This window comes from Podarcis filfolensis, assembly GCF_964270895.1.
Source record: "Podarcis filfolensis genome assembly, chromosome: 13".
NCBI classification, from domain to species: Eukaryota; Metazoa; Chordata; class Lepidosauria; order Squamata; family Lacertidae; genus Podarcis; species Podarcis filfolensis.
Genome location: NC_139615.1, coordinates 35,828,475 through 35,854,305, shown reverse-complemented (window position 1 = coordinate 35,854,305; position 25,831 = coordinate 35,828,475). Strand labels below are relative to the sequence as shown.

At 45.0% G+C, this 25,831-nt stretch overlaps 1 protein-coding gene and 1 long non-coding RNA gene across 3 annotated transcripts in view; both read left to right on the top strand.

Moving 5' to 3' along the window:
- Positions 1-19,310, top strand: part of LASP1 (LIM and SH3 protein 1) — a 53,771-nt gene extending 34,461 nt beyond the window's left edge. Inside the window, exons 4-7 of one of the 2 annotated variants that reach the window (XR_014541066.1) lie at positions 5,744-5,851; positions 12,325-12,490; positions 13,635-14,295; positions 15,143-19,310. Coding sequence is in view for 1 of the 2 variants with exons in the window: in XM_083583548.1 (XP_083439674.1) it covers positions 5,744-5,851; positions 12,325-12,490; positions 13,635-13,738; positions 15,618-15,791 (552 nt within the window). In the remaining variant the exon portion in view is untranslated. The remainder of the gene's footprint in view (positions 1-5,743; positions 5,852-12,324; positions 12,491-13,634; positions 14,296-15,142) is intronic. The other variant, XM_083583548.1, reaches the window with a different exon arrangement.
- Positions 19,311-24,092: 4,782 nt separating this feature from the next.
- On the top strand, positions 24,093-25,609 carry LOC310747635. The gene is made up of 2 exons (XR_014540968.1): positions 24,093-24,322; positions 24,865-25,609. It is a non-coding gene; the product is annotated as an uncharacterized lncRNA (long non-coding RNA).
- Positions 25,610-25,831: the final 222 nt, after the last annotated feature.

Genomic DNA, 25,831 nt, shown 5'->3' with positions numbered 1-25,831 from the left:
GATGTGTTCCCGAAGCGCCGGGCGCTCTGTTTTCAGCGCGCCCGGCGCTCCGGGAAGCAGGCTGCTATCCGCAGCCTAGACAGCCCTGCCGGAACTCCCGCAGGGCTGCCTAGGCTGCGGATGTCTTCCTGAAGCCTGGAGAGCGAGAGGGGCCGGTGCGCACCGACGCCTCTCGCTTTCCAAGCTTCAGCAAAAGCCTGCATTCCCCCCATAGGATGCACGCAGATTTCCCCTTCATTTTTGGAGGGGAAAAAGTGCGTCCTATAGGGCGAAAAATACGGTATTTATTTTAAGTAGTCAAGAAGGCGTAGCTAGTTCCGATAGCTTGCCAGAAGCACACAATTACTTTCTGTGTGAGTAAACAAGTCCACCAGTTGGACTAATTTTAACGCCTTCAGCCCACATATGACCATGAAATAAGAGGGCTTATTTCCTGTGGCTTGGCTTTCTCATGTGTTGAAAATAGTACCTTGCGGGGAGTGGGGAATACTTTGAGGCAAAATAGTGCCTGGGACTTAAGAGTCCTTTCTGCTCAAATGTTGGATGGCTTATTTTAATCATGCATGAAAGATGGTTGTCCAATCTTTCCCATGGCAGGTGTGAGGCAGCTTCATATTGTACCTGACCAGCTTTCTTCATACAGTAAATTTGCACGGGTTTGTTATTAGCATGTTTCCTTCAATGTCACAAAAAGTGAGGTCTTAACCATGAACTATTGGTACTTGTGAATGAGCATAAGGTCCACTCCTTCATATGGTACCCATCTCCACCATAGAGAGTGCCAGTTCCTCCCTGGAAGATGAGAACTTTGGGATAGAATTGCTTAATGGAGTACAATCCTTCTTGAGGGGTAAATGTTTCTGTAAAAATGAGAGCATGTGAAGTAGGGGATATTCTCTGTAAGAGAATTAAGGCAGTTTGCCTTTGTTCAGGTGAAGGCAGCCATTAATATATTTTGACTTTCCTAGTCTTTAGTACAGACTTTGGGTTTTTTTATGAAAAGATAAACCTGTATTGTGTTATTTAGAGCAGAAGAACAGAAAAGCAGAATGGCTTACTGCTGGTTAAACTCTTTTTTTCTTTTTGCATATTGTCAGTGTAGTATCGGAACAGCCCTGTCAGTATACTCTGCGCGACTAAAAAACACACAAAAATCTGTACCGATGAAAGCTGGAGGCTACAACCAGTGATAGAAACTCAGCTACACAATTTAGGTGCCAAATGGCTCTTTAAACCAGGGTTACAGACATCAAAATGGAATGCCTAGTTGTCATTTTTGGGTCAAACAGCTGGAAGGTCCTATTTTTCAATACAGTGGTACCTCAGGTTAAGAACTTAATTCATTCTGGAGGTCCGTTCTTAACCTGAAACTGTTGTAAACCTGAGGTACCACTTTAGCTAATGGGGCCTCCCGCTGCCATCGTGTGATTTCTGTTCTCACCCTGAAGCAAAGTTCTTAACCTGAGGTACTATTTCTGGGTTAGCGGAGTCTGTAACCTGAAGCGTCTGTAACCCGAGGTACCACTGAACAACTTTTTGATTCCTGAAATTCAGTGTGATTGTGCAGATAAAATATAACACATAGAATTCTACAGGATGTGTAACTACTGTGTGAAAACAGTCAAGGTCCATGGATCCCCAGGCATGCACTTTCAGATAGTGAAGACATCAGGTGCCATCCTGGCGCCCAGGCATCTTCACATGGTTGCAAGTGGCCAGGTGCAAAATGTGCCTGGCACCCGGTGAATTTCAAACGCTGGCTACAATCTTTGTGAACCTTGGAAATTTGCACGTGTGCTCATTTTGCAGGGTTCATTCTGCTTGTTCTAGGGAAATCTTCAGACCACCCAACTTAGTTTGATACTTCCCAAAATTTCAAGCATGTTATTTAATTAAGAGCTAGAAGCTTGATTTTCATATACTTTTTTTTAATGAAGGTTGAGATTGTCAAGATGGTGATTTGTGTCCAGTACCCAGTTATGAACTGGTGGAGACAATTGAAGATGGCCACTTATTCTGGAGCTGATGGGGGTTAATTTTAGAACTGTTCTGGGGCAAGGGGGCTGTAGGCATGGCTTGGTTAAACTTCCATAGCTCCTTAACTGGTGTGACTAACTGAGTGGAAAATGCATACTTTTTGATCTGGTGAGTAGAATCGCTTCTTTACTGAGACTGGTTCTGGTCCTCTCTTCTTCTGGCTGCCCCATTGTGTTCCCGCTTTCTTGTTGTCTTCCACCCTCACAGTCCTTTTTAGCAACTCATAATAGCCCAGCATTGAGCAGGACATGGGAAAAAGCTAACCAGTTTGCCTGACTCACTCATGTCTGGCCTTCCGTAAGCATCAGAACTGAGTTGATTCCAGCTGAGTGCCCATAAAAGGACAGAAAAAACTGAAAGCCTGCCTTGTCTGAGCACTTCCTCTGCATGTAGCACTCTGTTGCTTCACTCTCTGGTGTGCAAAAGAAATGTCTCCCTCTGCGCACAGTCTGCAAAACTTCAACAGGGATCACACTTCTATGTTGAATTCTCAGTTATAATTGATACAGTAGCCCTTTTACAAGGCACATTTTAATCCTTTCTCTAATTCTCACAACTCTGGGAGATTTGATTTCTGATTTTACAGATAGAGTCAGGAACTCATTGTATTATTTGCCTTATGTCAGTGAGTTTGTGCCCGAGTTGCATTTTGATAACAGAGGTGCAAGGTCGAGATAAGGGGAAATTATTTGCTTCCATCCCCAGCCCTTCATGGTGAAAATAGACGTTAATGGAATAAAATAGTGGGGTGGAATTCTTAAGCAATATCTACCAATACATTCACTAAGCGGCAGAAGCGGATGGTGGGCTGGCTGGCTACCAAGCCAGTTCAAACCACTTTGCAGTCCTCCTTCCTCCTCATTTTCAGATATATCACAACAGTGTATCACAATGTTTCGCTGGTGATACATCACGATGTTGAAAAGCAGATATTGCCCAGCCCTAGCAGGTGAGACTCAGGTCACCTTGCAGAAGAGAAGTTGGCAATTGTTTTACGTCATACTGGAATGTTGAATTGTTATGCCTAGATAACTGTGTTCTGTGTTAACCCAGGCGAGGTTGAGCCCAAGTGGCAGCTGGAAGTCTTCTGATGTTTGGAAATAGTTATCTTGGTAATTTTGGATTAACATGGGTCAGTGTAGCAGTAAGCAACCCTGTAAGGTTTTTTTCCCCAAAAAGCTCGGCCACAGGCAGAATTCAAAGGAGCCAAATTTCAGAATTCTGCAGAGCAACTGGCTACTGCACCAGTACATACATAACTGATCATGGTAACTGATGTTCACATTGTGCAAATATACTTGTAAGGCAGCATACTCTACATATATTGGCTCCTTATGTGTATTGTCAAAACTTTGCGTATTGTACCAACCCAAGGCATCATATTTTCATTTTGCCTACACCACATAGCCTGCCTTTGGGACCAATGTGGCAGCCATCACCTACAGAATTTTTAACACTTGGTACAATTGCAAACAAACAAGTGGGTTTTTTAGACTTCTTGCACTGGCAAGTAGTTCTCCTGAAGCAGCTCTTACATTGCTACTAGGCTATGCACGCCTTGGCACACCCCTGAGAATGATCCCTCATGGCTTGCTAAAATTGCAGTCATTTATGTCTCTGTCCCTGTTAACCCCACACTACTCTTCTGTATTGGCATGCTCTATTTATTTGAAGTTTCTCAACCATTTGAGATTTAGGAAGCTGCTTGCAGCTGTGGCTGTCTCTCCACAGCCTATGAGAACAAGGCTCCCTCTCTTCTTTTCCATTCTGGCTCCCATTGGGACTGCCAGTGAAGCTGTTCGCATCCACCAAGCAGATGATTTTAGGGTTTTTGTCCTTGCTTGGAGGACAGAGTTGAGTTATTGGGTAAAGAATTATATTGTATCTTTATTTTTGAGTTTCACGGAAAGTGTCATCAGGCAGAAGCATTCAAGAAAAGCAAACTTAGGGGATGGACAAAATTGAGTCCATAAAATTCATTCTAATTATTTTGTAACTCTTGTCTGTTGTGGGGCCAACATGGCAACCGCTGTGACACATGCATATATAACATTCTGGCCCGGTTAATAAATATTTTAAGTGAAGAGAGTTTTAAAACTTCATTATCTTACATATATGTGGAGCAGTCTATCTGTAGGCATTATTCAGGCATATGTTAAGACAATCAATTGTTTGATCAGTTAGTGGGTAGAAATGAGGAGGAATTTTATTTAAAATATATCACATAGGCCAGTCAGCTGCTTTGAAACAAAATATTTGTTTTTGCTTGGGGGTTTTTTGTATCCAGATTGCCTCCACTATGGTACTTGTTGCCACAGGAGGCGGCAATGGCCACCACCTTGGATAGTTTTAAAAGAAGATGGGACCAATTCATTGAGGAGAGGGCTATTAATGGTCACTAGCCACAATGGCTATGCTCTGCCACCATAGTTTGAGGCTGCAATGTTTCTGAATACCAGTTGCTGGAAACCACAGGAGGAGAGAATGCTCTTGTGCTCAAATCCTTCTTGTTGGTTTCACTCAGGCATCTGATTGGGCACTGTGAGAGCAGGATGCTGCTCTAGATGAGCCATTGGCCTGATCCAGCAGGCTCTTCTTACATGCCTATGGTTTTCCCATAAAACCTGTTTCATATGATCATATGGTTCAAATTGAAACCTCCCAGCAATCTTTGATCAGCATTTGTGAGTTGCAAACGTTTTGAGAAGTGTTCTGTGTGAGCCCAGGGTATCAACAACTATTATTTCAAGCAAACCTAAAGGGGAGAAAACTTTCCAGATGTCTCCATACTGGAACTTGATCTGAGCCTCTGCACTCCTGTTGGGTAGCTTGAGATTAGAGTTCATGAAATGCTGTTTTTTAGGGAGGTTTAAACCACGAAGAAGCTTGCTGGATAAAATACCCTCTGCATTTGCCTTTGCATGTCTATTTTTAGATAGCCGAAGCACATATTAGACAGTTTTTGGGGGCCTGATGTCCTGATAGCTGCAAATTTCTATCAATCTTGATGGCACTGGAAGATGATACAGAACACCATTGTACCAGATGTCTGTATTAGAGACTCACAGGATAGTTGAACTGTGATGCTGACATATTCGAGAAGCATAGAACAGAATTTGTTGTGCTCATATTGCCAAATCATTTGGAGGTAGGTGATAAATGTATAGCCACTTAATGACCTGAGCCTAGGTATGTTTAGACAGTGAGGGGGGGCAGTAGTCTACAAGTCTACAAATTCCAATGCCTTGCTGGACAACCTATTCTTTCCTTTGTCTATGTTGAAAGTCTCAGTTCTTTGAAGAGTGAAGATGGGGAATTCTTCCCACAGTTGTGTTGTGGTTCTGAGGTGCTCAGTGCACCTTGGGAGCAGTGCAGCTGTAGTGACAGTCATCCTTCCCTCTTCACATCCAAGCTTCCCTTCTGTTGTACTGCCTTTAGGAAGTTTTCTGAACACCTAAAAAATGCACTGTGAGATGGATTAACTCCATCCTTCCTCCTGAGGTTGGATGACTCTATGCTATACTTTCAGAGACAAAACCCTGCAAGGTCTTGAAACCCTGAGTTTTGGCTGACTGTTAGGTTTTCTTGCCATGGAGGTCTCCCACTTGCTGCCCCTGCAAGTCAGGGATTGTATTTTTTAAAAGAAATTGCTAATAGTAGGAGAGCACTGTAATACATATATATGCTTCCTCATTCACATACACAGGTCCGCTACAAGGAGGAGTTCGAAAAGAATAAAGGGAAGGGCTTCAGCGTGGTGGCTGACACCCCGGAATTGCAGCGAATCAAGAAGACCCAGGATCAGATCAGTAACGTAAGCCACCCTGCATATTCTGTTTTCTCTGTGCATATTTTATACTGTTCAGCTTTGGTTTTCCCCTTGGCAGGTACTACTGCAACACAGTTTTCGCTTTCAAAATCCCTGCTGCAAACCTCCCAAATTCTATAGTTGTTTTGAAACTGGGCAGTGTTGCAGAATTTTTCTTGCAGCCTTAGCCTTACTTGTTCTGTACAGCACAGAAGACAATACAGTTAAAGGTATTATCAAAAGTTTTAAATGCTGACAGTGAGTTTGTGTGTTACACCGAAGTGTCTTTTCTCTCTCTCTTTATTGCAAATAGTATAAAAATACTTGAGCTTTATCATGTTGGAATATAATATAAAAACAGGAAGTATATGCACTATTTCAACAATATTTCTTAAGACCATTCAGCATCTTAATTTATATTCTAGAAAAGCTTGGTGCTTTAGAAAATCTAGATTGTACCTATTTCTCAGAACTTGATAAAAGAAGACCACTTTATGCAAAAAGTCTTAATTGTTAACAGCATGTGTTGGTTTTTCCTAAGGAAAAATAAAATACCCACGCTGGTGATCGCTCACTACATTGAATTTTTCTTTGAAACAAAGGAATAGGAAGTGGGTGGGTTTAAGCAGGAACTGTGGACTCAGGTTACTAAATGTCCAATGTTGCTGAAGAACTGGGTTACATAACTGTTTCCTCCCACATACAACTTAGTAAACAATTTCACCAAGGCATAGAAAGAAAATATCTGGCAAGAAATATAAACTAATTTTTGGATATTGACTACTTTCTTTTCCTGCAGGCAGAGTAGAATTTGAACTTGTAGTATACAAATGATAGGAATCTTGGAGGCAGTCAGTTCTACCCATGAGAAGAAATGAAGTACTTTTTCTGAGTCAGGTACCATTCTCTGAATAGCCCTAATGTCTCCCAGACCTCTTTCCCTTGCATTTGCCTGTAAATTATTTACCAGCCTCCAGGGGTTTTTTTGGCCAGGAGGGCTTGAAATGTCCCCCCCCCCCCTCCTGAGGGCTGAACCTTGCTGAACCAACTGCATAGCCTGGAACATTTTTACTGTTTGAGCTCTCACTTCTCCTCCCCTGTGCTATGAGTGATTTGCAAAATGAGGAAACAGTAGCAGAACTTGACCTGCTTCTCAGAAAAACACCGTCCATGAGACCTTGAACTAAACATCTTGTGACTGTATAGGATATAGTAATCAACCATATGTAGCTGCAGAATCAGACTACAGGGATCCATGAATCCAAATTCTCCCATAAGCAAACTGAGTAGCTGTGGCTTAACCCTGCTGTATTGTGTCTCTAGCCAATGCAGGGGTGCCTTCTTGCGCTCAGGATTGTGGGTGCCTGTCACTGCAACGTAGCCGCCTGCTGCCTTTTCTCATTGACTTTGTGGGTACCTGGCCCCCCCAGTTATATCATTGTGGGTGCCCAGGCACCTACGGCTCCCTGGAGTTGGCTCCTATGAGCCAATTCAGGCACATTTCTCCCTCCCACTCTGAAACTGCCTACGTACTGTCATCTTTGGCTGTTTTCCCTCTTGACCTCTGTTCCACCCCCAGCTGCACACAGAGGGCTTCAGCAGTGCAGGCACTGGAGGATTCGAACCAGCTGCTAGCTTTCTTCCGTTATGTATTCCTTCCATATGTGTTGGAAGGACATGGGCCCAGCCTTCCCAGCACCTGCTCTTGCTGGAAGCTGTGATGGAATGGGACAGAGACAGCCTGACGCCTTGTAGAGAGCCAGTTGGGAAGAGGTGACCAGCTTGATTTCCTCTTTCAGGAAAACAGCAAAAATAGTCTTATCTTCTTCCATGGATAATTTATATAGTTTTTAGTACATGGTGTGGTCTACAACTCCTACCACACAACAGTTTTGAGGTTGGTGGGAGATGGTAACCCTAACTACACAGAGCTTCCAAATAGGGTGGAAGAAAATGTTCCAGTTTCTGAATGCACCAATTAACAATGTGACCAGGCACCTGTGACTCTTTATAGTCAAACCTCGCTTGTCGAACCTAATCATTCTGGAAGCCCGTTTGGCTTCCAAAATGTTCGACAACCAAGGTGCTGTTTGGCTGCAGGAGCTTCCTGCACTCAAGCGGAAGCTGCATCGGAGGTTTGGCTTCCGAAAAACGTTTGAAAACCGGAGCGTTTACTTCCAGGTTTTCGGTGTTCAGGAGCGGAAACGTTCCAAAACCAAGGCGTCAGGGATCCGAGGTTTGACTGTAGTAGTTACTTATTATTCTCAAAGCCCAGTAAGAGATTTTATTTCCATTTTACTAAGTTGGTGATGGCGGACAAAGCATGCAATTTTCTGAAGGCCACCCAGTAATTATTTTAAGATGGGAGTTGAACCCATGTTCCCCAGTACCAAGCTGTGAGCACCATTTTTCACACTGATTTGGGTGGGTGAGACTGCACTAGGTGACTAAACCGATGGGAGCAGGGTCCTCCCTACAAGGAATTTACATACAGTAGGCGTAAAGAGTTCTGAAGATCAAAAACAAGGAAGTGACAAATGGCATAAAGCAAGGAAGGAGAATGTGAAATATCAAGACTTCCATGGTTAAAATTAGTGTGTGGTGATTTCTTCTGTTTAATCCTAGCTGCAAAATACTTTTTTTGAGGTCTGTTGACTAATCTGGCCTTAATAATTTGCTTTGGCCATCTGGCGTGAGCTGGCGCTCTGGGGGTTAATTCGGGGGGGGGGGGAGCCCTGCAGGATGAGTTTAATCCCACAGGAATTCCCTTCCCAGGCCCTCTGCTCCACAGTCTCTTTCGCCAGACACACTTTGAGCTTTTAAGTACAGTAATTGCCCTTTTCTGCTTTTTTCCTCTTCGGTTGCAGACTCAGTTCTGTCCCCTCTTGGCTGCAAACCTCCCAGGTTTGCAATTGGATGTGTGTCTTGGGAAAGGGCTTATCTGATGCCTATAGCAAAACCCAGTTTGGCGCACACTCCTTAGAGAAACCCATGGAAGCAACAAAACCACATGTGGGGCTGTCTCTGTAGATTCCAGCTTTTTTGCATGGTTTGCATGATCCTTAAGAGAGCCAGATACCTTGGAAAGGCTTTTTCCATCCTGTTAGGAGGATTTTTTTGTTTTTTTAAAAGGAGGCAGTGGGCCACTGCTATATAAAGAGAAGTTAAAGTATGGCTGTGTATATTCCTATAATGGCAGCAAAGATAATCTTTAATAAAATGTGAGTGGTGCCTGGCTAATACCTCTGAACCCCAAAAGGTGTGGAAAGTATATATCCACATGATGGGATGAGGTTTTGATCCTTATGCTCCCTAATCAAGCAGAGGATGCTCACCCAAATAAAGGCTCAGATCTATCCCTGCACAAAATGTGCCCTTATTCCACCTCCTTTACTCTTACCGCTTCAGGTACCGTGTTGCTATGGAGGAAGATGAGGTATCACATGTAATGGTGGAAGAATACCTAGGGTTGTTAAGAGTTGTGACCGCAGATATGATCACATGTAGGGAATTTGCAGCCAGACTTTGCCCTTGCTAAACACAACTGGAGATAGAGGACTGTTACCAATAGCAACCTTTCTTCGGCAGTGCAGGGTTTTCCCCAACGTTTATGATAGCTAGCTTCCTGTATGGCTGTGGGCATGCCATAGACTGTAATGAGCATATCTTTAAACATACACAGAGAACCAAACCCTCATCAATGAGTATTGTGTTTTATGCGGGGCTGCTCTGAGGTTGTGTTGGCGTTTGCTATAGCAGGCCTTGCCAGCAGACCAAAGAGGCCATTTCCCTCCAGCCATGCCCACATGTCAATCAGCTGACATCATTGAGTGATCATGCTGGGTGCTGCTTCAGCAGCATATTTCCTGAAGGGAAATATCCTTGCCCCCCCCCATCAGCATTGACACCCACCTGTCAAAGTTTGCTTGCGGGTTGGAGGAGAGGGAGCGATCGGGTCCACCAAGCCACAAAAGTTCCCCCTGTCTGAAGTAGAGGGTCGGTAGAGGGGTACTTCGACTTTTAAACATTTATTGAAAACTCTGTTATTCAGACAGGCCTTTGAAACATTAGTTTCTTTTTCCCAACCAGTTTTTTTTATGCTTTATCAATGTTACTGTAATTTTATATGCTATATACCACCTTGCTGCATTTTATACATATTTAAATAAAAACACTCACAAGGGCTTCTTTCCAGGTAGAAAACTCAAGTTCCTCACTGCTTTAGGGCCCAACTTTTCTCACTTTAGAAATTGGGGATTGACCTTAATTATTGAAAAAGTTGTGATTTTATGTGATTTTATGTTGGACAGAGTGCCTCAGATTTTGAGTGGGCAACACGTGCTCTGGTGTTGCCTCTTGCTTTGTCGGTAGGCTCTGGCAGGCTTGCCTGGTGGTGGTGATAGCCATGCTGCAAGTTACACTAGATGGCTGGGTTTACTGTATTGGCCCGAATATAAGCCGCACCTGCGTATAAACCGCACCCTTAAAATTCAAGTCTTATTCACAGGTGCGGCCACCAAGCTGGTGCCGATGCTCAGCGTCCCGCTCTCCAAGCTGGTGTCTGCTGCCCCTGTTCAGGGTGGTAGTGCCGGGAGGCGGGCGCGGAGTGAGCTTGAAGTTGAGCGCCGGCTGCTTGGTAGTGTGCATGCTCCCTAGCTGGTTGGCCTGCACACGCTTCCCCCCTCCCCACCGCCGAGCAGCTAGGAGGTGGGCACCGCTTCCCCCTCCCCCAAGCAGATAGGGAGTGCACACACTCCGCAGCCGCTTTCAGCAGCATATGGTAAAAAGTCGCAAATATAAACCACACTTTAACTTTTCAGGGTCCGAAATTGGAGCAAAAATGCAGCTTATATTCAGGCCAATACGGTACCTATTTTAATATCCCACAATGCCCTAGACTCTAGGGGTGAGGAACTTCTGACCCTTTAAGCTGTCAGACATGGCCCACAAAGCCATTTTTAAAAAATGCCCATCTGCCACCAGCTGACGTCACTCAATCCAAATGATATCATGGGGGGGGCACAGGATTTTATTCTGAATTTGCTGTGTACACCAGTTCCCTTGCTGGGAACAATAATGCACAGCTAAAGCATCAAGATTTAACTTCAGTTTATAAGCTGATGAGCAGGGGTTAAAGCAGGGGTAGGCAACCTAAGGCCAGTGGGCTGGATGCGGCCCAATCGCTTTCTCAATCCAGCCCGCAGACGGTCTGGGAATCCGCCTGTTTTTATGTGAGTAGAATGTGTGCTTTTATTTAAAATGCATCTCTGGGTCATTTGTGGGGCATAGGAATTAATTCCCCCCCCCAAAAAAAAATATAGTCCAGCCCACCACATGGTCTGAGGGACGGTGGACTGGCCCACGGCTGAAAAAGCTTGCTGACCCCTGGGTTAAAGCTTGCTCAGCATTTTGGCTGTGTGCCACTATTCCCCTGCTGGAGTTTGGTGCATGTACCCAAAGCTCATGACGGGGTCGCTTGAAAGCCCTTTTCAGACTGTCCTGTGTTGCTCTTTTAAACCTCTGGTTTTCAGACATTTAAGAGCAGTGCCGGGCTGTTTGCAAAAGACCTTTCAAGCAGCCCGATGCTGCATTTTGAAGTCATGACTGTCGGGGCTTCAAAGTACAGCGTTGCCTGATGTCACTATGACATCAGGTGGTTGTCAGGAGGGCAGTGGGGAGATAAAGATCTGACCCACCAGCCAAAAATGGGTCCCCAGGCCTGCTGTAAAGTGACACTACATTGGGGAAAATGTAAATGGTGGCTAGACACTATCGTGCTGTTTGAAGTGCTAGACCTGTAAAATTAAATGGAAGGCCAGGGGCAGGCCCTGGACATTGCCCAAGGATGTTGACGCTGGCCCTGGCCCTGCATCTTCAGGTAGCAGATGTTTAATGTCTGTACATCAAAAGCAGCTAAGATGCAGGAGCAAGTAACCAACAGTAGTGATGCTTTGGTATTCCTGACTGTAGAATTTCTGTCTTGCATCTACTGAATAAAAAGGCAGCTGAAATGTCTGGAGGGAGAGCCTAGCACTGAGCTTGGCGGTATGTGCCAAGCCATTCCTTTGCTTGTACTCTCCAGCCACAGGAGAAGGGGGAGGTAACAGTTCACAGTACGTGAAGTGCTAGTTGTCCACTGCCACCTTCTGGTTTATATGCAGTGCTGCAGTGACTTCTCAGATGGGGAGGGAAGTTGAAGGGGGCGTTTCTGAAGAGAGAATGATAGGACTATATTACTGAGCCTTCCACCCTTGGGATTATCAGTTCATTCACTTGCAGCTGCCAATTTACCATTCACAACTAGAGAGAGGGCTGAAAGCAGTGGAGACTGGGGCGGGGGCCTTGCATTGTAAGAACTTTATAGACCAGGCAGAAAGGCACCTTCTGATTGTGTGGGGAATATCTTAAACAACACGAAAACTTTCACACTGTGTGTGTTATTGGTGCTGCTCTAATATTTTCTTCCCCTTCCTCTGCAGATAAAGTACCATGAAGAATTTGAGAAGAGCAGGATGGGTGCACCTGGTGGAGAGGGAGGCGAATCGGAACGCCAGAACTCCCAGGAGGGCGCCAACTACAGGAGGCCAGTGGAGCAGCAGCCGCCACCACACCAGCAACCTCATCATGTCCAACCAAGTACCCCTGGTAATACATTGTGCTGGAGAAAAGGGGGTGGGGAGAATACCAACAACCCACCCTACATACCTGAATGAATGGGTCTTCCTGTGGCATTTAGCAACCCCACCACCCCAAAAAAGGGAGGGAAATGAGTTTGACTCTGTTCACTGTGTGATGATAAGGTAGTGCCTTTGTAAGGACCTATTAGAATGATTGAATTGCTTTTCTGATCAGGAAAATTCCATAGCAGCTAAGGAGATGGAGGGTGGGGCGTAAGCTGAAGGTAGAGTCTACCAGAAAGAGAATATTCCAAGTCATGCTGGGTATTGCAGCTATCCATCTGCAGCTTCTTCAAATGTACTGTGCATCTGTTAATTGTTGTCCTAGCCAAATGTGGACAGCTGACAGAGTAATTGAGGGCTGAGAGTCTGAAATGAAAGAAACCACTTTAGACTAGGTCTGTCAGTATTGTGTGAGAGCTCTGGGTTGGTGTATCTGCAGATGTATGGGAAAGTATTAGGAGAAACCATGAATTCAAGAGACTACAGAAGAATGTGGAAGTGCTGAAAGTAACAAATTACAAGTGAAAATTGTCTGGACTCCTTTCCTTTATTGAGTTTATAGTTGGGCTATTTTATGATTATGCATTTAACAGCATGTTTTATGAGCTGTTAGAATTTAGTATTTATTAAAATTCATTCAAGGTTTGTTAGAGAATAACTTGATTGAATTTGATAGCATTTTGTTCAAGGAACAGGCAGGCTAAGATAGCTACTTGAACATTTTCTGGACCTTAGCGGCAAAATACAGAGTTCCATGTTCCGTGTGTGCTTTGCAAAGATAGAACAGTGATTTCTGCAACAAGGAGATGCCAAACTGCAGTCACTTCCAAACAAGGTGCAGAAAGTTCTTGAGTTAAAAGGAACCCAACTAGTTGAGTCTTTTCCACCAAAGCTAGTAAAGCACTAGGAGGGAAGGGGGAGGGGGAGCACTTATGCTGTTCCAGATTTATGTCTGGACAGTGGCTGTCAAATATCTCTACCTATAACATTTACTCATTGCAGATTTACTCACGTGCAAAAATTCTGCATTGTTTCCTAAGGGCCTGAGGCAGGTTCTGCAGTTTCAATCTGATCAATAGACAATTAACAGTAATCTTTGTGTCCCACAGTTTACCACCACCAGCCACCAGCACAACCAGCCTCTCAGTCTTACAGCTACAAGGAACCAGCAGCACCTGTCTCAATACAGCGTAACGCCCCATCTGGCGGAGGGGTAAGTGTGATCTAGGAAGAAGGAAAGTAACCAGTCATCAACTGACAGTTGTGGGAGGAAGGAAGAAATGAAACTGAAATGTTAATTAAACCTGGCCTTTTGCAGAAGCCTGCCTGCCTGCCTGCCTAGACATAGACAGACAGACACACACACACACGCAAGGATGCAAAAGGTTCGACTATGTACTCTGAAATACGTAGCTTGGCTCTTCCCTGTGAAATGTTCCATCTCTGAGGTTGAGTAGTGGGGAAGGCAGGAAAAAGTGTGCAAACATGTATATAGCAGATATAATCTGATTGGAAGTGAACAAAATGCTTTACAGGTGCATTTGTGGGAAACCGTGTAAAACATAAGGCCAAGAGATGGCAATATCCTGCCCTGAGCTGCCTGTTGGCTCTATGACTCTGCCCTTTAGATACTGATCTGAAGCCACTTCTCCCGCCGCCAGCCTTCAGAAGAGTTCCCGCAGGGCTGCCTAGGCTGTGGATAGCAGCCTGCTGCCCAGCGCAAGGGGCGCTCTGAAGCAGAGCGCCCCTCGCGCGGGGCAGACATTCGCAGCTTGGGGAGCCCTGCAGGACTTCCCCGCAGGGCTCCCCAAGCTGCGGAAGTCTGCCCGGCGTGAGCAGATATAATCTGATTGGAAGTGAACAAAATGCTTTACAGGTGCATTTGTGGGAAACCGTGTAAAACATAAGGCCAAGAGATGGCAATATCCTGCCCTGAGCTGCCTGTTGGCTCTATGACTCTGCCCTTTAGATACTGATCTGAAGCCACTTCTCCCGCCGCCAGCCTTCAGAAGAGTTCCCGCAGGGCTGCCTAGGCTGTGGATAGCAGCCTGCTGCCCAGCGCAAGGGGCGCTCTGAAGCAGAGCGCCCCTCACGCGGGGCAGACATTCGCAGCTTGGGGAGCCCTGCAGGACTTCCCCGCAGGGCTCCCCAAGCTGCGGAAGTCTGCCCGGCGTGAGCAGATATAATCTGATTGGAAGTGAACAAAATGCTTTACAGGTGCATTTGTGGGAAACCGTGTAAAACATAAGGCCAAGAGATGGCAATATCCTGCCCTGAGCTGCCTGTTGGCTCTATGACTCTGCCCTTTAGATACTGATCTGAAGCCACTTCTCCCGCCGCCAGCCTTCAGAAGAGTTCCCGCAGGGCTGCCTAGGCTGTGGATAGCAGCCTGCTGCCCAGCGCAAGGGGCGCTCTGAAGCAGAGCGCCCCTCACGCGGGGCAGCAGGCTGCTATCCGCAGCCTAGGCAGCCCTGCGGGAACTCTTCTGAAGGCTGGCGGGGGAGAAGGGCTTTTCTTCCCACCGCCAGCCTTCAGAACAGCCTTCTGAATGTTGGCGGTGGGGAGGAAAACCTTCCTCCCACCGCAAGCCTTCAGGACAGGTCCAGGAACAGAGGAGAAGGCGCGCTGCGCTTCCCCGCTGTCCCCGGAGATTTCCCTATGGGCTTTCGTCTTGCGAAGCAAGCCCATAGGGAAATTCGTCTTGCGAAGCCGCTAAAAATCGGAAAACCCTTTCGTCTTGCGGGGCACCACTGTAAACTTGTAAAGCAGCAGGTTGGTGTTAACTCGGATTGTGCCACATGCCAGCATCAAACCTAAGTTTTTGTTGCTGTGTGTGTGTGTGTGTGTTTGCATACATGCATGCAAAAGATCATAAAGCATGGCTGCTGGAGCACTCTAGGCTACTACCAGCAGCTTGGAACAGTGATTTAAGAGATCAGGCCTGCTAAAAAAATAAGGTGGGATGTACCTTTCTGTTGGGATTTGGGAGCCACAAGTTTTGGACGTCCAATGTACTTAAAACAAGGGTGGGTGAGGAGCCCCCAAAGTCACTGAACACTAATCCATCCCTGCTCTTTTCTTCCCCGCCCCAGAAGCGGTTCCGTGCAGTCTACGATTACAACGCAGCTGATGAGGACGAGGTCTCCTTCCAGGACGGTGACACCATAATCAATGTGCAGCAGATTGATGACGGCTGGATGTATGGCACCGTTGAGCGGACCGGTGACACAGGCATGCTTCCAGCCAACTATGTGGAGGCTATATGAGCTCCACTCGGGTGCCACCCTGAAAGCAAGCAGGGGGAGGGCTCTTGTGTGCTTCTTGTTCCATTATCCCTTCTCTGCTGTCTTGTCACACATCAGTTATTTTGTTCCGAACCTCTGACATGGCCATTTAAAAAAAAAATCTTCTGCCAACATAGCCTTGTTTTGGAGGCATTTGAACTTGGGGTGGGTGTCCTTTTTACTATCAAAGATCAATTGTCTTTCCATCCTCTCCCGCAGCTTTCATGAAGCATGGCACTGTGCCCTCTTCCTGCCCTTTTGGGAATTGATTTTGATGCCGATTGAAATGTGCACATCTTAACCAAACTGATATGTGGAACCAGAATTGGTGTAGGGAGGCCCAGGGGCAGGAACCACCGCCATGCTTCCCTTTGGGAGAGTGGAGCTTTGAGTAACTTGCGCAAGTCTCTGATCATTCCCATTGAAAAAAATTGTCCAAGGCCTCTGTTTGCATGTCAACTCTTGCTCATTAATTTTCCTTTCTATAAATCTTTATCAGCTGGAAATAAGTCAAACCACTTGTTAAAAGCAGGAGAGCTTTTGGAGTCAAAAGGAACCAGCACATCTGTCATATCTAGAAGGGAGATGAAAGCGAAAGCAGTAGCTGGTGCAGAGGTACAGAAGGGGAGGTTTAGGAGAAAAATAACAATTCTATCCAGGACTCTTGGATGCCGTGTCTTAATAAGAGTGTACATTTACTTTAGGCTTAATATTATAGGGCATGAGGAAAACATGCACCCTGCGTTCCTGGGGAAAATTAGTCTGGAGTAGAATGTGCACAGGACCTAAACTGCTGCCCAAGTTTCTGCAGCTAAGGGATACTACTCTGCACAGCTTCATTTGGTGCTACCCCCTTGAGCTGAGAGTGTTTGAGGAGGAAGAGAAGCATATTCCAGATGCTTCTGACCATTCCTGCTGCCCTCCTCACCACCCTAAAAGTAGCTTCAAGTAAACTTTTGAACTGGCCTATGCAAGACTCCCCTAGCTTAATGCCTGCAAATAGTCATTTCTCGCAGATTCCTGGTGTTTATCAATGCCCTTCCCGCTCTGTTTTTGTAGAAGTCCAAATTCTGTTGACACCTAACCTGTAGAGAGGCAGGTGGGCACTCCTCTGAATAACCTTGACAACAGCAGCCTTGGGCAAGAAGAATCCCAGTTACTGTGGAGATGTTAGCATAGGGACCAATTGCTCCTTGCTTTAGGGAGTATTCATGGGGCTCTTACTGACGGCAGATCCGTATGTGGAGCTTTTCTCCTGAACCCACATTCCTGTCAGCCCAAAGGCAGACTTGCAGAAAGCATCATCTCCCTTTCTTGTACTTTTTGAGCCAAGCAATGTTTACAATCCTTCCTCCTCTTTCTACTGCCCCCCAAGCCAGCCTGGCAATTGGATGAAGGGATCAGGGGAACTACTGCCTTGCACTAGAAACATACCTCTTCCTCCCCCTCAAGATGCTGTTGCTGGCTTGGGATAGTCTCATGGACCAAAAGCAAATTCTTTGGAGTGTTGCTGTCAGTATAACAGGGAACTACGATATAACTGGAAATTTATAGGGCTGTGCTGCTGTGATGGAAGAGCAAAGGCTGAGCTCCTCTAAGCAGGAGAAAGATTCTTGAAAGTCATCCTTCTCTGCATATTGATTGCTGCTTCTCCTGTTACTTTTAAAGAAGCTCAGTGACTTCCCAAGGTCACTTCTGTGTTGGGACAGAAGGCAAATCCAGTTAAACAGCCAGCAGCCATGCAGTGCAACAAACCCTTAAAAGTAGGTCTTAGAGCCTTTGTCTAATAACTCATTTAGCTGTGATGTGATTGCAAAGCTCTACCTATGGAAGAGGCCTCTGGAAAACATCTAGTGTCTTTAAATCTAACATGAGAGAAGTGGCTCTAAACCACTTTATTTGGTAGTTGTCTCTTACTGGGATAACTGAAATGGTTGGCAAGTGGACCTCCGGAGGCACACTTCTTACCTTTTCGTTTTTAAGAACGCCCGTCAGAGGCACATACAGAGAGAGAGGTGCTCAGTCCACTGAATCCTCTGGTGGTTTTTAGTCGTCGCCTCTCAAGCACCTGGAAAGTACAAGGACCAAGTTAAAAGACACGTGTCACCCTCACACATTCCCCCATTCCAGTGCTGTTTGCATGTATGTGCTCTTCCTTTCCCCTTTCCTCCCCTTCTGTGCATAGAGGCATATCAGGACCTTGCCTTTCCCTCACATTGCATCCCCTCTTGCCTGTGGACTTTGTGGTACAGAGAGAACATACATATGCAATGTTAAAAGCACGAGCTTAGTCTCTTTACAAGAGGTGTGAAATAGGCTTACGTTAAGCAAGAGTTAAGGAGAACTTGCCTGCTCAATGTTTAGGCCCCTGAAGTTTGAAAGCAAAGGGATGCTACATTTCGTCATTCCCAAAGTACTCTTGCATATCTTCGTGGCTGGTGGAGTACCGCACACTAGTGATTTGTAGCTAAATCTCTCAGGAGGGTTTTAAATCCCTTTTGGGCTCCCTATCCAAGTTTAAAATGATGAAGTTCCTGCACACCCCTCAGATCAGTGGCAGAAATAATGACCAAATCATTCTTTTCATAAAGTCATAGAAGCACAAACATTTTAGCATATTTTCTCAAAAATAAAAAGCCCTAGTCCCTACTTTTCCTTTGCACTAGTGATTAAAGGGAGGAGGGTTTTGGTCTCCTCTTCACCATATCCATGTCCCAGAGAGATCCATTTGTAGAAATGAAAAGGTCAACAAGAATGGTGACAGGTTTTTCTATAACGCAACCATTTTTAGAGGGATACAGGTGTCTAGGGACCACCCAATCTTAGGGTGAACTTTCTTAAGGTGCCAACGAGAATGACTGATGGGTGAAGAGAAATCACATTCTTCTTGGTGCTAAGACAGAAGCACAACCTTAGTACTGGCTGATTTCCTAACTGAAAAAGACAAAATCATGTATAGACAATCCTTAAGAGGACAGCTTTTTGTGAGGAAGATACAAAAATAACGTAATGTGAATAAATATTTTTAGAGGACCAAATAAAGTTACAATAAAATACTCTCTCATTATTTTATAAATCTCCTAGTCTTTTCAACCCTGCCCTGGGAGAAATGGTTTCTCACTGCTTGATTTATTTTTTTTCTGCCTTCTTTATGCACTTTTGCCTTTTTCCCCAATAGCACCTAAACCTGTATTTAAATAAAATGTTAAAAAAGAAAGAAAAACAGCTAACTTGCATCTGTGTAGCCATTTTTATTCATGTCAAGTCTCTTGTACATTGTAGCTTTTCAAATAAGATTTCAGTGTCTGAACTTAGAATGATTTTTTTTTCCCTTTGGAGTATATTTTGGGGTTTTCATCTGTTCTTTGTGTATTTCTTCTTTGTGGGCTTGCACGCCCTCTCCAAAAGTCATTTGGCCTTTTTCAATGGCACCATAGAATCAAATGTAGTACCAGTTCTCTTCTGGTTGACGCCAATTTGAAAATAAAAGTATAATTTTTACTGCTGACTGATTTTTGGTGGTCTTTGATAGTTTTCTCTTTCCTTTGGTAGAAATGGGAAATAAACTTACATTCAGAATGCTGTAAGAAGTGACTTTCCTTCAAAATGTAAAGCAGCCTATCTATAGGGCAAGTAGTCATATAAACAGACCAAAGTTGGGTAGATTTCCCTGTATGCACTGAGAGTGACCAAACCATGATTTAGCTGCCCTTTGAAGGATTTGGCCCCTCTTACATCCTCATCTTGTGCACTTGCTCCCAACTGTACTTCCTGGTACAGACAAACCATAGTTTGCCTACAAAAGAGAATTGTAATCCCAATTCACATCATGGCGATTTGCTTGATAGCCTAAGTCAAGATAATGCAATCATAACCTTTTGCTCACTGTCCTGTTGTTCCCTGATATAATTTATTTCTACAATGAAGCCACAGCTGTACTCCACAGGACTGTAGGTTTTACTCCCCTGATTAAGAAAGTCTGCTTAATAAACTCCCCCCCCCCCCCCCGCAAGGATTGCTTAAGAGGGAGGATGTGCTGGTCATCCCAAAATTCCACTCTGGAAGTAACGAGGGAAGGATAGCTTGAAGCCTGGTGTAAAGGGGCTGCGCCTTATCCTGTAGCTAAAGTACTTGGTAGTGCTGACCAAAGAGAGATGGAATAGGTCTGGGAAACAAAGAGCATAAAGCAAGGAAGATGGAGGATCAAACTGACTACACTGAATGTATGCAAAAACAGCTGAAGTATAAAAGCATTAAAAAATAGTATTTCTATCTCCTATACACATTCAAATTTAAAATATACATTCCCATATCCAAATCACTAAGTAATTTTAATCTACATTGCATCTAGGGTGTTTGCATTTCCCAATTTCTAGTTCCTTTTCTTTGAATTTTTTTTAGAGAGTTTTCAGATTATATTTCTGTAGCATCATAAACTTCGTTGCTTACACCACAGCAAATCCAAGGGGCTGAACACTAGGCACACTTTCTCCTGTCATGTTAGAGAATCTAAAACAATCAACCTTGACCACCAAAAGCCAGGGATTCTGATGCTGAAAAGCAGGTTGGAGGAGAGAAGCATAGAGTTAGCACTGGAAGACAGGTATGTGGGTGGGTGGGTGGGAGGGCAGTGGGATTGCTGAAATCAGACCCCATTTTTGGTATGGGAGGTCTGGATGCAAATGCCATAATGTAGAGAAGGGCTTAAATACAAGCTCCTGGCAGGGACGCGGGTGGCACTGTGGGTTAAACCACAGAGCCTAGGACTTGCCAATCAGAAGGTCGGCGGTTCGAATCCCCGTGACGGGGTGAGCTCCCATTGCTCGGTCCCTGCTCCTGCCAACCTAGCAGTTCAAAAGCACGTCAAAGTGCAAGTAGATAAATGGGTACCGCTCCGGTGGGAAGGTAAACGGCGTTTCCGTGCGCTGCTCTGGTTCACCAGAAGCGGCTTAGTCATGCTGGTCACATGACCCGGAAGCTGTACGCCGGCTCCCTTGGCCAATAAAGCGAGAGGAGCACCGCAACCCCAAAGTCGGCCATGACTGGACCTAATGGTCAGGGGTCCCTTTACCTTTACCTTTACCCTGACATGGCCTAGCACTGGCTAAAGAGAGTGGCCAGGACTTGGGAGACAAAAGCCAAGCAATGAAAGCAAGAATAAACTACTACAGCAGGGCAAGTCTGCTGCCTTTAGCCTAAAGCACAGGAGTCCATATAAATATAATAAGTGGGATATAATACTCGTATTTTCCATAGAACTGTAACTTTCCTCTGTGTGCATTAACAGAAAGCTGCTAATTCAGGTTCCTAGGAAAGCATGCATGGTTGTGTTTTCCTTCAGGTTACCAGGACGGCACAATTTTCATACAAATGGCGCTATGGCCGTGCCATATAATTAACCCCTTCTTGGCTCAGACATGTTTTCACCTGTCCCACACCTAACATCAAGCCAGTAAGATGAAAGGCGATAAAATACAGGAGAAGCAGACTGTAAGAAGACCAATTTCTACAATTAATATTCCATAAAATGACTGCCGTACATCGGAGAAAGCCTTCTTAACCAAAAGCATCTTCAGTAGCCACTTAAACATTGTGACACAAGGAGCCTGTTAAATTTCAGCTTCTAACTGAATCCAGAGGGCTGCAGCTGCCACACTAAAGGCTTATTTCCTAGTACACACAGTGCAGCCCTTAGCAGTGCCCTATCTGCGGAGCACAGGTGCCAGGCAGGGGTATATGGAGCAAGGTGGTCTCTTAGGTTATCTGGAAGTTGTTTAGGGCTTTAAATGCTACAAGCAAAACTTTGAAGTGTACCCGGTAGCATACTGAGAGCCAAGGTAGTCCCTGCAGCAGAGGTGCTACATTAGGCATCCCCAACCTCTGGCCCTCCAGATGTTTTGGCTTACAACACCCATGATCTCTAGCTAACAGGACCAGTGGTCAGGGATGATAGGAATTGTAGTCCAAAACATCTGGAGGGCTGAAGGTTGGGGGTGCCTGTGCTACATGATGTCAACAGAATGCCCCAGTCAACAATCTAGCAGCTGCATTCTGAATCAGATAAAACGTCTGGATGGAGCTCCACATGGAGTCCATTGCAGTAATCCAGTAATGAGGTTACCCAGTGCCAGGACCTCACTGGCAAAGTGATCTCAGGAAAAGGCACCCATAGCTGTTTTACCAACCAAAGCTGGTAAAAGGCACTTCCAGCCACAGAGGTCACCTGTGACAAAAACAGATTCAAGGGCACCCCAGAACTATGTACCCGTTCCTTCAGAGGGAATAGGTCCCTGCCTTGAAACAGGTATCTAACCTGTCTCCCAGCACAGGAACCACTCACAAAGCTTCAGTCTTGTCAGGGTTTAAATTCAATTTATTGGTCCTTACCCAGTGCACCACTGTGCCCAGACAGTGGTCCACACCAGAATCTGATGATCATTGCTGCAGATCCCCTAATGACCACTCCTGATGGCTTCATGAAGTTGTTAAATAGCACTGGGGACAAAAGACCCCATAACAGACATGCCAAGGGTCCGAAAAGCATTTCCCCCAGTGCTGCTCTCTGGATCCCAAACTCCAGGATGGACCAGAACAACTACAGAGTCCCAACAGCCATCCTAAAGAGCCCAATGGTATCAAAGGCAGTAGAGAGATCAAGCAGAAAGGCAAGGCCATGTTCCTCTTGTATTTTCCGCTTGCATGCTATGCCTGATTTCTGATCCTTTAGACCAGGAGTGGGGAACCACTGGTCTATGGGTCAGTCTCAGCCAACCAGAGGGCCCAATTTGGCCCACAAAGCCATTTCCCCCAACTGACACCCACCTGCCAAGCAGCTGACATCACCAGTGATGGGAACAGACAAGGTAAAACAATCCTGGGTTTTATTTTGCCATGTGAGGGAGACTTCAGCCTCATGTAACCAATTATTGAAGAAACACTTTGTCAGCTCTGTGCCTGAGCCTTCACAAATTCACTGAATCCGGGGCAGGCAACACCACTTTAAGTTCTCATATGTCTGGCAATCAGCAAAGGTTTTTGACAGGTGGTGAGACAACCTGCCTGTCAACCATTTGGCATTCTAATGATGCCATGTGATCAACAGGTGGATAGTTCTGCCCACCTGTGGAAGTTGGCCCACAAGGTGGGGACAAACGAAAGGTTTCTTATCCCTGTTTTAGCTCAGCTGCCACCAATGTTCTGCAAGCTTTCAGACTTCACAGGCACTTGCTAGACCATTTGGGGTTGTTTATTTCCCTCCCCACTTTTATCTCCACAAACTTCTGCACACTTATCAAGTGCCCTAATTATATAGAAACCACTCCCTTATCTTTTGGGAGGGGACCATTTTGCTTCCAAAGAGTTCACTGTTAAGAGGGAATTATATTAAAGGTTGTTATTTCTAGAGTATATTCAGCCAGCATTTTAAAATTCTGCCCACTTAAGAAAATAACAGCAATCCAGTGCCTTCTGGAAACAACAGAGAAACTACTTAGATGACCTGGCAGTCAAAAAGATTACTGTTTTAAAAGACAACTAAATCTTAGTAATGATGGATCAAGAAAGCACCAAGAACCATCTCATCTGCACCCTTCTATCTAGCAGAGTCCTCCATCCATCAACCATTCTGTGGCATCCTGAACACTGCACCACGAGGACAGAAAAGTTGCTAATACCGTCCTGATGAACGGAAATGTACCTTGGAAAGCAACAAAATTAAAGACCACTTTCCAGGGTTATCAATATCCGATCTGGGAGATCATGCCTTCCCAGTTCCAGACCTCAAGATCTCATCCAGCTGTTTTTTGCCACCTAACTTCAGGTTACCTTGTGCAACAAAAATAGGGGCTAAATTCTGGAGGGCATCAGAATACAAATCTAGATTCTTTGCCCGTGCGTGTACATGCAGAGCGAGTTGACTTCAACAGAGATTTAACTACGCTTCATTTTCTCTGCGTTGTGGCTGGCATTCCTGCCAGATTCCTAATATTTTTAATAAATCTGCAGTGATTAGATATCAGAGAATCCTTGCTGTTAGGCACAAGAAGCTGGCACCTTGGCTACATTCTCATAGATTCCACAAACACCCAATTTTTTCTTTTTCTCCATCTTCCTCCCCTGAAGAAAAAGACAGCTCTGTTTCATCTGGCATCATCATTCTGTCCTGTTAGATGCTGATGTGCAGGCAGGCAGGCAGGCACCCCTGCAATTACCTTGCCTCAGTCTAAACCCCTCCCTTCCTCTGCACCAGCTGTCTGTCTCTCTCCATCTCCCTCTCTCCCTCCCCTCCAGCCTCCGATTCCAGGCAGCACCATTGCTGTCCCCATTTCCCCCTCCATCACCATGTTGGACATTTTCATCCTCATGTTTTTTGCCATTATTGGCCTGGTTGTTTTATCCTACATCATCTATATGTTGTAGAATCTCCAGCCACACCACCGGCAAAGCCTATGGAGGGTGGCGAAGCAGGGAGACTGCTTTCCTCGCTTTACGCTGTTCTCTCAGCAATACTGCAGGTGGGAATTCTGATTTATGGTTAGCAAAGCTTTGCGGTATTTAAAAGCCTGACTGTTAAATCTGTGCTGCGGGGGTGGGTGGGTGGGAGGCAGTAGACTGCATAGAGGAATAAATGGTGTGTTTTTGTGTGTGTATGAAAACTCTTCTGCCATCACTAAATAATGCCCATCATCCGATCTTTCTGCAGATAGAAAGCTGTGCGCCTTCTGTATTTTGCTGAGCAAAAATGCATTAAAATAATAATAATGCCTGGGCTATTACTGTACTATTAATGCCCTTTCTCTGATTAAGAATCATTTCTGGGTCTTTATAGCTGCTCAGTGTGATGTTTGTGATAAGGGCTCTGGGCTGAAGGAAGTACAGAGGCATTGGTAACACCTATTGTGACATTTACTCTGCTTTTAAGAAGCAACGGGTAGCACTGAGTGCTTTGGAATTGTGTTTGGTAAATAAGGTGCCTGCTTGCTCCCAGTCCATGTGTATTTATATCCACATCCTTTTTCTTCCTTCCTTTTCTTGCCTTAATGGGGATTTTCTACAGATGGGAGACGCCACCTTGGAGGAGATCCATGTTTACATGTCAGCGGGGTGGTCCTCTAGAGTTCTTCCAGAGCATTCTGGAGAAAGGTTAACCCATTGCACAACCAACTGGCAAAGAGAAGAATGATTCAGCCCAACGCCCTGAAGATGCCCCTTGAGATTTTGAAGGATTTGGGCTGGAATTGCAACGGGAACAGCAAGGGAACAAGGCCAGGGGTGGACAAAAATGGACAGCAAGAGAAAGGTGACTGAAAGGTTCTAAGAGGAAAAAGGGGTAAAGCTATTGCTTGGACTACCCTACTGTTGTTTTTTTAAAAAAGAGGTTTTCTATATGTGAAAATATGCAGCCTTTGAATGGAAAAAAAAGTATTTCCTGTTATTTGTAAGTTATGGGTTTGTTTGTTTTTTAGTAAAAAGGAATCTGGGAAAATATGGATTACTAAAGGCCAAATGGTGGCAGGGCTGGGAGACACAGATGGATAACCAAACATATTCTAGCTAATGTTTGTCATGCTAAGGTCCCAATATGGACAACACAGTCTCTGTGCAGAAATGGGTTTGGGCATGTACATCACCTATCAGGTGGAGAAGGGGCAGCACACCCAGCAGCTCAGTAGTATATTCAAAACACCCCACATTTCCCTGTGTGGAAGCTGGTACATGAAACACTATGTCTCTGAGAGGTGTGGATTTGTGCTGCTATTGCTGTTCAGGGGATCAGAATGCTTATTTTTGCCTTTTTTTTTTTAAAGAAAATTTTCCAGAAAATATTTTTTATACATAGTTGCTTTCTCCCCTATATCTTTCTAAGCTGGTCAGAGTTTTGCACAGGGACATGAAAGCCACATGCGAAATACGTAGAAAGGAGTGAGTCTTTTGGGTTGATATGAAAGCTTAGGGATTCTCTTTCTCCAATATGTCACATGTTCATAATTTCTATGAATATGAGAGAAACGTGAAAAGGAAGT